At 38.1% G+C, this 13,967-nt stretch overlaps 1 protein-coding gene across 2 annotated transcripts in view; it reads left to right on the forward strand.

The window, feature by feature from the left end:
• The window catches only part of Mon2 (MON2 homolog (S. cerevisiae)), a 68,426-nt gene that overhangs the window by 34,780 nt on the left and 19,679 nt on the right, over positions 1–13,967 (forward strand). For both annotated transcript variants that reach the window (XM_013021868.1, XM_013021876.1), the window contains 4 exons: positions 2,834–3,127; positions 6,787–6,985; positions 9,319–9,953; positions 12,997–13,140. In XM_013021868.1, the coding sequence (XP_012877322.1) occupies positions 2,834–3,127; positions 6,787–6,985; positions 9,319–9,953; positions 12,997–13,140 (1,272 nt within the window). The remainder of the gene's footprint in view (positions 1–2,833; positions 3,128–6,786; positions 6,986–9,318; positions 9,954–12,996; positions 13,141–13,967) is intronic.

Raw genomic sequence — 13,967 nt, forward strand, 5'->3', positions numbered from 1 at the left:
GCTCTACCACTTGAACCACAGCACCACTTCTAGTTTTCTGTGCTTATGTGGTGCTGAGGAATCGAACTCAGGGCCTTGAGCATGCAAGGCAAGCGCTCTACCACTGAGCCACCTTCCCAGCCCATGTCCCTGAGTTCTTTCACCAAGGCTAGTGCTTTATCACTTTGAGCCCATAGTGCCACTATGCATATGTTTTGATAATGCTAACTCTTTCTAGTTGTTTAATTATTGAACTCTCTTGTGTCTTAGTTTGCATATGTTGAATATAGAGATAACAAAATCTTAGGGTATTGTTAAGAGTATGTGAAATAAACATAGAAATATCTATAATGAGTGTATATGTATATACATTAAAAGAAAGTTGTTTAGTGCTGGGCACTGGTGGCTCACGCCTGTAATAGTAGCTACTCAGGAGGCTGAGGTCTGAGGATCACGGTTCAAAGCCAGCCCTGGCAGGAAAGTCTGTGAGACTCTTTTTTTTTGGTTGGTCATGGGGCTTGAACTCGGCCTGGGCGCTATCCCTCAGCTCTTCAGCTCAAGGCGAGCGCTCTACCACTTGAGCTACAGCGCCACTTCCGGTTTTCTGGTGGTTTATTGGAGATAGGAGTCTCATGGTCTCTCCTGCCCGGGCTGGCTTTGAACCGCGATCCTCAGATCTCAGCCTCCTGAGTAGCTAGGATTACAGGCGTGAGCCACCAGTGCCCGGCTGTCTGTGAAACTCTTATCTCCAATAAACCACCAGAAAACCAGAAGTGGTGCTGCTCAGGCGGTAGAACATACTTCTTGAGCTGAAGAGCTGAGGGACAGTGCCCAGGTCAGAGTTCAAGCCCAAGGACTGACCAAAAAAAATAAGTCGTTTAGAATCTTTTTCTCTATGCTCTTAACTCAGAAATTTTACAATTTAATTTAATTATTCTCAGAAGCTAGGTAAATTAATATTTTCCTATTAAAAATTAATCATGGTCCAGCTACCAGTGGCTCATGCCTGTAATCTTAGCTACTCCGGAAGCTGAGATCTGAAGTGGGTTGAAGCCATCTCAGGTAGGAAAGTCAGTGAGACTGTTTCCTTCAATTAACCAACAAAAAGCTAGAAGTGGAACCATAGCCAAGTGATAGTGTTAATTTGAGCACAAGACCCAGAACTGGCACAAACAATTTTTTTAAAAATTAATCATGGGAGCTGGGAATGTGTCTTAGTGGTAGAGTGCTTGCCTCACATGCATGAAACCCTGGGTTCAATTCCTCAGTACCACATAAATAGAAAAAGCCAAAAGTAGCACTGTGACTTAAGTGGTAGAGTGCAAGCCCTGAGCAAAAGAAACTTAGGGACAGTGCCCAGGCCCTTAGTTCAAACCCTAGGACTGGCAAAAAATAATAATAATAATAATCATGGGAAATAAAACATAAGTACATTCTGTAAAAAATTGCCCTCCAAAAATGGTGGTTGGCTAGTTTAATTTTAATTAAATTACTGCTGGATATCAACTCTTTGGTCTTAAATTTATATTGAATCCCCTATATTTTATATTGGCATAATTGTCATTAATTCACACATCACTTAACTGGTTGAGAGTGGTCATAGGTGTATGGTTGAAGATTATTTTTTCTTTTTTTTTGGGTCCGGTCATAGGGCCTGAACTCTGGGCCTGGGTGCTGTCCCTCAGCTCTTCAGCTCAAGGCTAGCACTCTACCACTTGAGCCACAGTACCACTTCCAGCTTTTTTCTTTTTGCTTATGTGGTGCTGAGGAATCGAATCCAGGACCTCATGCATGCAAGGCAAGCGCTCTACTACTGAGCCACCTTCCCAACCCCATAAGTTTTTTATTATAAAAATTCTGTACAGAGGGGTTACAGTTTCATGAGCATTGTTGCCTCTTCCTTTGTTTTTCCCCTACCATCCTTTCCCTCCCACCTCCACAACTACACTTCCTCCTTCCCCCGCCTAAATTGCAAAGTTCGTTTTCAACATAGTGTCTTGTACATTTCGTTGTTACAATGGGTCAACCGGTATCCCTATTTAAACATTTTTTTCCCTTCCCCTCCCCAAATTAGACCTACATCAAATACAGTGAAAACGGGTTATACCATGGGGGAAGAACATACAAAGCAACAACAAAAAAATCACATAATACCTTATAAATATATTAGAAACAATAGCAAGAAAGAAAAAAACCACTTGTGTCCCTGTCTTGGGGTTCATTTCACTTAACATCATCTTATCTGGTCATATAAACATTATTATTTTTACATGAAATCATAATCTTTGTTAAATGATGTTAAAGAATTACTAATTTTGTTTTGGTGATAATGGCACTATAGCTATGTGTTCTATAGTTAACACTTGTTACATCCAGGTAATGTGCATTGAAGTTCATTTACTATTCTCCATCTTCTGTGTATGTTTGAGATGTGTTTATATAAAAAATATAAAAGAGAATAAAAGCAGATGATCACAGTTGACTCAATCTGTAATCCTAACTGCTTAGAAGTCTGAGATCTAAGGATTGTGATTCAGAGCCATCCCAGGCAGACAAAACCTCGAGACTCCTTATCTTGAGATGTGGCTCAAGTGTTAGAGCACCAGCCTTGAGCAAAAAAGCTAAAGGATAGCTCCCAACCCCTGAATTAAAGCCCCATTACTGCTACCAATAAAAACACAAGAGTGTTCCTCATATTCAGAGATAATTTCATTGAATCCATTCTATTAGGAATGCAGTTTCTGTATTAATTTTTTTAAGTTTTACAATGAAAGATGAAAGAGCCATGTGTTATTTATTATTATTTAAAACAAAAATTGTAAGATGAAGTGATATATTTCTATTTTTCTTTTAGTGGAATATTTCAGATTATTTTTTCCAAAGAGGGGAAACTATTGAAAAAGAGCTAAATAAAGAAGAAGCAGCACAGCAGAAACAGGCAGAAGAGAAAGGAATGGTTTTAAATCGGCCTTTCCACCCAGCACCACCATTTGATTGTTTGTGGTTATGTCTGTATGCAAAATTGGGTGAACTGTGCGTGGATCCCCGCCCTGCTGTCAGAAAGAGTGCAGGGCAAACTCTGTTTTCTACAATTGGTGCGCATGGAACCTTATTGCAACATTCAACTTGGCACACTGTTATTTGGAAGGTATTGTAAAATTGCTTGGCTTTAAGTTGCTTTTATACTTCTAAAAAGAGTTGCCATTTATTTATTTGGGAAAACAAAATGTTTATCATGTTTTGAATCATACCCAATTACAGGACTTTTGTGGGGTTTTTGTCTATGTGGGCTTGAACTTAGGGCCTGGGCACTGTACCTGAGCTTTTTTGCTCCACTAGTGCTCTATCATTTTGAGACATAGTTCCACTTCCAGTTTTCTGGTGATTAATTGGAGATTAGAGTTTTACAGATTTTCCTGACCAGGCTGGCTTTGAATCTCATCCTCAGATCTCAGCCTCCTGAGTAGCTAAGATTACAGCCATGAACCACCAGAACCAGACTGAACAAATTAATTTTCAAGGCCTCATCTCTGTCTCTGTCTTCATCTCTTATTTCTGTCTCAATTTCTGCCAATCCCTCCCCTCATCCCCCAGGAGTTACCAGACCACTGCTGATAATCAAATCCCTCACAAAAATGTGAAAAGTCTTCTTAATTTATTTTAAGATCTATTTATATATGGGGTATTATAAGCATGTAATTCAAATATAGTCAAATTTAGGATCTATAAAAGACTATGAACTACATTGAAATATCCAATTAGTAAATTAATATGTTCATTCATCAATATAGTCACTTTTTTCTGTTTTTTTCTACAATACTAGGATTTGAACTCATGTCTTCATATTTGCTAGGCAAGCATTCTACCACATAAGCCATAGCTCTAGTGATTCTCTTAAAAATGCTACTTAAAAATCAATAATTTGATGCTGCATTGGTGGCTCACGCTGTAATCTTAGTTACTCTGAAGGCTGAGATCTGAGGATAATGATTCAAAATCAGCTTGGGCTGAAGCCTCTTATCTTCAGTAAACTAATCAGAAAAAGCTGGAGGTGGTGCTGTGGCTCAAGTGGTAAAGTGCTAGCCTTGAGCACAAAGAGGCTCTGAGACAGCATGCAGGCCCAGATTTTAAGACCCAAGACAGGCCCCCTCCAAAAAAAAAAAAATCAACAGTTGAAAGCAAGATACTGTGGCTCATGCCTGTAATCCTAGCTACTCAGGAGGTTGAGATTGGAATGGTTACAGTTCAGCTAGCTTGGGCAAAAAGTTGGTGAGACCCTACTCCATCTCAATGAACAAGCTGGGCACAGTGGTACACACTTGTCATCCCTGCTATTCAGGAGGTATAGTTGGAGGAGCACGGTTTGCAGGCCTGGGGAAAAACTCAAGAGCCTATTACAAAAATAACTAAAGCCAAAATAGCCAGGGGCATGGAGTAAGTAGTAGGGAACCTTTTTAGTAAGCGGGAAGCCCTGAGTTCAAACTCCATTGGAAAAATCCCTATGAGACTCCTATCTCCAATTAACTTATCAAAAACCAGAACTGGAGCTGTGACTCAACATGATAGAGTGCTAGTCTTGAGCAAGAGAGCTCAGGGACAGCAGCCAGACCGACATAAAAAAAAAAAGTATGCTTACCATTGGATGGGGTTGGGTGAGAGTTAATATATAACTTTTCCCTCTTTGCTTTAAAAAAAAAAGGAAAAGAAAAAAAGAAATTTTCTTTTTCTTCTATCTGTTTCATCTTTATAAAATTCTACTTAAAATCCATTCTCTTGTTTTTGTAAATATTGTTTAGATCAATAGATTTTCCTTTCAAGGCTGGTGCTTTTCCACCTGAGTCATGCTTCCAGGCCAGGATCCCCCTAAATTGAACAATTGGCAATATAATAAATCTTAACTGTATGTAACAGTGTTTCCAACTTAAATCCTAAAATGTTCCCTAATGAAAAATAAGCCCTGTTTCCTTCATTTTATTTTTTTGTTTTAAGTAAAAATTAAATTGTGCATATTTGTAAGTATATACATGTATGTCTACATGTGCTTTTTTTCCTTAATGGTAAAAAACATATTTCTTTTTGTCTTCTATTTTACCTCCCTCTCCTGGCTCCTCTTCAGATCAAAAACATGTTTGTCTCCCTTAGTTTTTTTAAAACTTAGTATTTCCTTTGATTTCCTGTTTCTTTTGAGTAGTCTGACTTTCAATATTCCTGTTGTCTAATTCTCAATGATTTGTTTTTTTTGTTCCTCATCTCCCCCACATTTTCTTATCTTTGGAATTTGCAAGATTGTTCTATTTCAGGGTCTCTTAAACATCGGAGTGTGAAAGAATGACCTGAAGGACTTGTTAAGGCACAGATTACTGACCGGCTACTGTCATTTCTACCTCTACCCACCCTGCTGCCCTGAATTTCTTCTGATTTAGAGTCTAAAATGGAGCTTGAGAATTTGCATTTCTGTCATGCTCCTGGGTGATACTGGTGCTGCTAATTCAGAGAACTCACTTTGAGAGCCACAGAGGGTATTCATAAGCTATAGGTGATCTCCTGATCACAAAATCTTTTAACCTCTGCCCAATTTCATCCTGCACAATTTTTGATAGCAAGTTAGCACTGTTAATTCATTTGTCTTAGGAATTTCTCTTTTCTTGGCTTTTGTTTCACCAGTATGTCTCTATTTATTTAGTTTTTTTCTTAGTTACTCCTGGAAGTGTAAGCATTTCAATCAATTCTTGCTTGATTTTTTTGGTGGTGGTGGTGATGGTGGTGGTCTAGGTCTTGAACTCTGGGCTTAGGGACAGTCCCTGCACTCTTCAGCTCAAGGCTTGCGCTCTACCACTTGAACCACAGCACCACTTCTAGTTTTCTGGTGATTAATTGGAGATAAGAGTCTCATGAACTTTCCTACCTGGGCTGACTTTGAACTGTGATCCTCAGATCTTGGACTCCTGAATAGCTAGGATTACAAGTATCAGCCACCAGTGCCTGGCTTTGTTTTTTTTCCCCCCAGCAACTTTAACTGAAAGTTCAATTATAGCCTCAATTTTGGTATTTACCATAATTATATTTTTTGCCTGGACCCTCCCTCTCCTTTGTTTTAGATGATCCATTAATGACTTAGTAAATATTAAAAATGTTGTATCTGCTTTATTTACTTGCTCATATTCCCTGACCTAAGGATAAGCTTCATGTTATGTGGTTAGCCTGGCCACTGGTGCTTCATGCCTATAATCCTAGCTACTCATGAGGATGAGATCTGAGGATTATAGTTCGAAGCCACCTCAGGCAGAAAAATCCCCATGAGACTCTTATCTCCAATTAACTTCTCAAAAACCAGAACTAGAGCTGTGGCTCAAAGTGGTAGAGTGCTTGCTTTGAGCAAAAGAGCTCAGGGACAGCACCCAGGACCTAAGCCCCACAATGACAGAATAAAAAGTATGGTTACCTTTGTTGGCCAAGTTTTTTATATATGTATATATGCACTTTTTTTTACCAGTCCTGGGGCTTGAACTCAAGGCCTGGGTATTGTCCTGAGCTTCCTTTGCTCAAGGCTAGCACTCTAATGCTTGAGCCACAGTGCCAATTCTGGCTTTTTCTGTGTATGGGGTACTGAGTAGTCAAACTCAGGGTTTTATGCATGCTAGGCAAGCACTCTACCACTAAGCCACATTCCCCAGCCTGTCAAGCATATATATTTTCATAACAACTTCTACTATTTTTTATAGCAACTTCTAGTTTGTTATGCTATTAAGCTATTTATCAATACTTTATATATATATATATATATATGACACTTCTATAAATATTTAGGTACTCTTTCATTTACTGGATCGAGTTCGAGAGTCTTCTACCACTGCAGACAAAGAAAAGATTGAGTCTGGTGGTGGCAATATTCTCATTCATCATTCAAGGGATACAGCAGAGAAGCAATGGGCTGAGACGTGGGTATTAACATTGGCCGGAGTAGCAAGAATCTTCAACACTAGGAGATATTTACTGCAACCTTTAGGTAGGTGTGTATGTATATGTGTGTTTTCCTTTTTGGTTACAGAAACTATTTGTGTTAAAGGAAATTTAGAACATGCAGAAGATTCTTTTACAATTCACACACAGTGCCACTACCCAAGAACATCAATCTTAACTTACAGACTTTGCATTTATGCATGATGTGTGCGAAAGTATACTAATTTCCATTCATTTCACTGAGATAATATTTATTGTGACCTAGCCTTTAGAGGATACAGTGATGAGCAAAATTCACACTCTCCTTGCAGTGTCCTAACATGAGGGTTGAACTATAATTATATCAATAAATACAAAATTGCTATAATGCTTAATGCTATAGAGCAGTTGGCTCAACTTAAACTTAGAAACTAGAAGTTGTCATGAAAACATATACTTGACAGACTTCAAGACTTAAGGTAGGTAGGTGTTCATCAAGTAAAGATGAAGAGACACCCTTAAACACTGCGATAGAAGACAATGAGAGAAGAAGGGTGAGGGACCAGCATGTTTGGAGATCTGGAATGAAGAGACCAGAGAGAAGATACATGCAACTGGGCAGAGGTTATGGTTTTCTCCAGAATGAGTAGAATGTGCCTTATTTTCAGACCCGCTTTCAGCATTAGCCAAATGCTTTTGTAGTCATTTGGATTTAATCTCTTCTTTAAAAAGAAAAAAAATATCTGGTTATTTTAGCCTTTGGAAAAAGAAAAATCTTTATATCATTTATTTTACATATTATACAACCTATTGGTATACTGCTTTTGAATGGCTGTTTTTAGTTATACTTAGGTTATTCTACTGTAAGTGCTGTTAAACTCATTGGGCCTTGAGTGTTTTCTCTCTTTTTCTTTTTTTGTTTGCCATTCCTAGGGCTTGAACTCAGGGCCTGGACTCTGTTCCTGAGTTTCTTTTGCTCAAGGCTAGCCCTTTACCACTTGAACCATAGTGCCACATCTGGCTTTTTCTGAGTAGTTTATTGGAGATAACAGTCTCATAGACTTTCCTGCTTAGGCTGGCTTTGAGCTGTGATCCTCAGATCTCACCCTCCTGAGTAATTCTAGCTGTGAGCCACTGGTGCAGAGATAACAGTTTCTTCTTTTTTAGTCTAATGGAAATTACACCAAGTCATAGATAGCTTCTTTGTAAGTATTTGGACGTCAGAGGTGTTAGGCCAGAGACTGGCCTGATAAGTAAAGGGAAGCAACTAACCATTAGCCCATGCTCTGCCCATGGTTCGTTGAGACTCAGATTCACAGGAGAACAGGTACATTGTTCTTTTTTTTTTTTTTTTCATTATTGAGATGAGAATCTCAAAAAATGTTTTTGCCCTGACTGGCCTTGCAACCACCATCCACCCAGTCTTAGCCTCCCACTGAGATGATAAGCATGTTCTACTGTATTCAGTTACTGGTTGAAATAGAGTCCTTGTACCACAATCCTGCCAATTTCTCCCTACTTAGAAGTTAAGATTACAGGTGTGAGCCACTAGTGCACTGTGTGCACTAGCTATTCTTTATGGTATATTGGTTCCTGCTTACTCATTAACTGTTAGGACAAAAATGCTCAAGGAAATTCTGCAACTATAAACTTATTTTAGTAGGAAAAACAAAGTGTAAAGTTAGAATTTTATGAAGCATAACATAATTTCTTTGAAATATTTAGGTACAACTTAACTTTTCTAGTGACACCTAGGGCTGGAGATGGTAGCTCAGTGGTAGAGTACTTACCTGGCATTACCTAGCTTTGAGTTCATTCCCCAGTACAATAAAAGGGAGGTTGGGAAGGGAGGGGCCAAGAGAGGTGGGAGGAAGGGAGAGAAAGAACATCTTAATCATTAATAAAGGTATGAATAGACAGAAGTTATTACTGAAAAGCTTTTATTTTGCTAATAGGATTTTTTTTGTTCTCCTTAGGCAGAAGTACTATGAAATAAAAGTATATATAATAAGACAAACATTTATAGAACTTTGTTTTCAGGACAATACATTTATATATCCATTGTCCTCTTCTTATTGTACTTTCTTGTGACTAAAAAGTAAAAAAAACTTGTATCTGGCTTGTAATTATTATAGTTCACATTATTAGTACTTCAGTATCTGATAGTATTTTTTTTTGTCAGTCGTGGAGCTTGAATTCATGGCCTAGTTACTGTCCCTGAAACTTTGTGCTCAAGGCTAGTGTGCTACCACTTTGAGCCATAGCACCACTTCCCTGTTTTTTTACTCATTTAAAAATCTATGACAATTTAAGCAGAAAATAAAGATTAGAGTTGGTTAAATATTAAGACAGAATTTGGCACTTTAATGCTAATTGATGTTTTTCCTTTTCTTCTTATAGGAGATTTTTCAAGAGCTTGGGATGTTCTTCTTGACCATATACAGTCAGCAGCACTCAGCAAAAACAATGAAGTTTCTCTGGCTGCTCTGAAAAGCTTCCAGGAAATCTTACAGATCGTGTCCCCCGTCAGAGACTCAGATAAGCCTGAAACACCACCTGTAGTTAATGTACCTGTACCTGTGCCTGTCCTTATAGGGTCCTTATCAGGACCTAGCTTGAACAGGCCATTTGTAAGAACAGATTCCATTGGAGAAAGACTTGGAAAATATAGTAACTCTGAGCCACCTATAGTCACTGATGAGCTGGAAGACCTGAATCTCTGGTGGGCTGCATGGAATACCTGGTACAGAATTGGATCTGAAAGCACAAAGCCTCCTGTTACTTTTGATAAACTGACTTTTATTCCCAGCCAGCCTTTTCTTACAGCTTTAATTCAGATTTTTCCAGCTCTCTACCAGCACATAAAAACTGGTTTCAACATGGATGACTTGCAAAAGTTGGGAGTCATATTGCACAGTGCAGTTTCAGTCCCAATAAGTTCAGATGCTTCTCCTTTCATTCTTCCATCTTACACCGAAGCAGTTCTGACAAGTTTACAGGAAGCTGTGCTTACAGCTTTAGATGTTCTCCAAAAGGTAATGAAATTTTAGTGGCTTCTGAACAATAATGAATAATTTGAATAGTGTCTTCTGGGTTTTGGGGTTTGTTTTTGTTTTTACTTTGCTATATTTTGGGGGATAAATACTGGCTCATCAAGTTTGTTGTTTAGGTATATTTGGGGATCAATTCAGGATTGTAGAGATAGTTACCTTAAAAGCTTGTGATTTTCTAGTATTTCCAAAAAGATAATACAGGTTTATTTTGAGTTTAAGAAGGTGACTGAATCTTCTTATAGTTAACCAACATTTTTGTTTTCTCCACATAGCTATACACAAGAGAATATAATATTTATGATCATAACTTTAGCAAAGCCCTTTGTGACTAGAAAATAAATATTGTATTGTTTCAGTAGTTTTCATATATACTTAAATTTAGTTCTTAAATTTTTGTATGTTTCATCAGACCTGTATCTGCAGAGAAAAAGGGATAAATATGAAAGTATTTTTCTCACAAATGTTTTGAAAGAGATGTGTTTTTAGGTGTGTATGTTTATTATAGCAAAAATAAAAATCATTAAAGCAAACAAATGTCAGGATTAAGGAATATAGTTCAGTGGTAGAGTACTTGCCTGGAAGTTATGAGACTGGATTTACTCACCCCAGTACTGCCCAAAACAAAACAAAGCAAAAAAAAAAAAGTAAATGCAGATTAGGAAGCAAGGTGACATCAAAGTAACTTTTTGTAGACTATCAAAGATACTGATTTATAACCATTTAAATACAACAAAAAAGGCAACTGAATAGCCAACCATTCAAACAAAGTACGTATAACAATCTGATAAAATTAGAACTAGAGGGGCTGGGAAGGTGGCTCAGTGGTAGAGCACTTGCCTTGCATGCCTGAGACTCTGGGTTCGATTCCTCAGCACCACATAAGGAAAAAGAAAAAAAGCCGGAAGTGGCACTGTGGCTCAAGTGGTAGAGCGCTAGCCTTGAGCTGAAGAGCTGAGGGACAGCACCCAGACCCAGAGTTCACGACTGGACCCAAAAAAAAAAAAATTAGAACTAGATTCGGATCACATATTATATATAGTAATTTGAGGAATGTGAATCGTGATTTCTAATTAACTGATTGCTTCATATGCAAGTGGAATGATGAAAACACCCCCAGTAGGAATTATGATATTTCTCCTAATCATCATGGTGCTCTTTAATTGCCTCTGGAGATCATCTAGCTAAGGAGTGATTGAACAAATTGCCTTTTATTATTTTTTAATCTATTTTACGGAGCAGAAAACAAATTATAGAGAATCTGGGATGTAGATTTCCACAGCTGAAATCAAAGTAACTATTTTCAATGGGAAAACAAATATACTCTATCAATATTTTTGCTTCCTCACTTCACCCAATTAGGCTTATAAATAATCATTTATAGACTTCCCTAAAGGAAATGAGAAGGTTTTTTTGTTTTGTTTATTATTGTAGTATAGGCCTTCTTGGGCCTATAACTGTGGGTCTCCCCACAATTGAGAGCCCTCATTCACAAGGCGTACATATGTGCACACACATATACATATGAAAAAGACCAATATCCACCTTTATTTTTTTAGGTATAAATTTTGCTTTTAGACAGTTCTTTGCTAACAAAAGAATAAGTGGAATTACAGCAGCTACAAGGAACTTATTCTAAGCTTTTTTGTTTTGGGTTCTTGGGTTTGAAATTGGGACCTTAGACTTGCTAAGAATGCAGTCTACCACTTGAGCTACTTCACCAGCCCTTTCTTGCATTGACTATTTTTTATTTATTTATTTGGGGGGGGGGTCCGGTCGTGGGGCCTGAACTCTGGGCCTGGGCGCTGTCCCTCAGTTCTTCAGCTCAAGGCTAGCACTCTACCACTTGAGCCACAGCACCACCTCTGGCTTTTCTCTTTTTGCTTATGTGGTACTGGGGAATCGAACCCAGGGCCTCAGGCATGCAAGGCAAGCGCTCTACCACTGAGCCACCTTTCCAGCCCCTTGACTATTTTTTAGATATAGTATGGCTCTTCAGATTTTAAATAGTATGTGTGAATATGTTAAGTATACAGAGCTTCTCTGAAAATTGTTATGTACTCTCTTTTAGAAACAGATTAACAGATTTTCATAGATGTTTTGTTTCTCCACTTGTAATGCACATGAGTGTTTGTTCTTGTCAGTGGACCAGGCATGGCACAAAGTCAGTTGTCACCAGTGAATGGCATACTTCTTAAGTAGAAGTCAGTGTCGTGTAGGTCATTGACATATTCTTAGTACATAACAGCTTTACTTCTGACCAAGTAATCAGATTGTAGAGCCTCTGGATTGCTGACAACTTCTCTTAGATTGTTGCTCTTTGTCACTGTGTTAATGAATAAATCATTTTATTAAAAGGCAGTTTTAGAGCCAGGCACCTGTGGCTCACTCCTGTAATCCTAGCTACTTAGGAGGCTGAGATCTGAGGATCACGGTTCAAAGCCAGCCCAGACAGGAAAGTCCATGAGACTCTCATCTCTAATAAACCACAAGAAAAAAAAACCAGAAGTGGTGCTGTGGCTCAAGTGGTAGAGCTTGCCTTGAGCTTTAAGAGCGCAGGTACAGTGCCCAGGCCCAGAGTTCAAGCCCCATGACCAACAATAACAACAACAACAAAAAACAGGGCTGGGAAGGTGGCTCAGTGGTAGAGTGCTTGCCTTGCATCCATGAGGCCCTGAGTTTGATTCCTCTGTACCACATAAGCAAAAAAAGCCATAAGGTGCACTGTGGCTCAAGTGATAGAGCGCTAGCCTTGAGCTGAAGAGTTCAGGGACAGCACCCAGGCCCAGAGTTCAGGCCTCATGACCGACCAAAAAAAAAAAAAAAAAGCAGTTTTAGTCTATACTTTATTCAGTAATGGTCTACTGTAGTTGGAATGTTTGACCTAGAAAAGATGGTGTAATACATGAATTGAGAAACTTAAACATGAGCAAAGATCTAAAGATTAGTTGATTAAACAAATGCATATACAGTTAAGAACTGACTGCAGTTCAGCTGTGCATTCTGATGTTCATATTTTGTTTTGTAGGCCATCTGTGTAGGACCAGAAAACATGCAGATAATGTATCCAGCCATATTTGACCAGTTGCTGGCATTTGTAGAATTTTCCTGTAAACCTCCACAGTATGGACAACTGGAAACAAAGCACATTGCAAATGCAAAATACAACCAGGTAATTCACTATAAACTATATTAATTCTGTAAGACATAACGGCTTGTAAATATAATCAGTTCAACTTACAATTGACATCTCAGAGTAAGATTTTCATTCACAATAAAACATATGGCTGTTGACAATTTAAGCCAAACAAGTATTTGATGAATCATTTTTGTGATCCTTTTCTTGCTGCTTATGATTTCTTTTTCTCAAGTAGTCTTCAAAAAATTTGGCTTTTCATGTTACTCTACAGGACGTGTTTCTTGAAAAATAAGTTTCAATGTACCTCTTTGTTGGCTGTCCCAACACATTGCAAAATGGCTTCGAAATCTCTAATCCCTATCTTACCCAACATAGTTATTTACAGTGCAAGGTTAAGAAATCTGCGTATCCTAAATAACTTGTCCACTACTGGTGTGAAATTTAGTTGGATTCTACATAAAACTTTTTCTAGCCACAGTTGGCAAATTTTTTACTTTATTTTGGTATAGGGGAAAAGTAAATTTCTTTATGCATGTACATGCTTATTTTGTTCACTGAACATAAAAATTATAAATTTATATAGTCCGAAAGGTAGTTTTACTATGTATTAACTTTTCTCATTCTATTTGTCTTGCAACACAATGGAATCACAATAGATCCAACTATTTGCACCGGTGAGTTAAATTTCCTAAAATTGTCCTAACCTATTGGCAACAAATGAGCTACATCTTTCCCAGTTCTTGGTAGACTGTTCTGTGTGCATTTTCCCAGTAGTGTTAAATTTTCCCTGGCTGAATTTTTTTTCCCATGAAATACATATCTTTTTGAAAACTTTGCATGTAATATAATCTGCCAAAAAC

Source organism: Dipodomys ordii, unplaced genomic scaffold, assembly GCF_000151885.1.
Source record: "Dipodomys ordii isolate 6190 unplaced genomic scaffold, Dord_2.0 Scaffold3, whole genome shotgun sequence".
NCBI lineage: Eukaryota > Metazoa > Chordata > Mammalia > Rodentia > Heteromyidae > Dipodomys > Dipodomys ordii.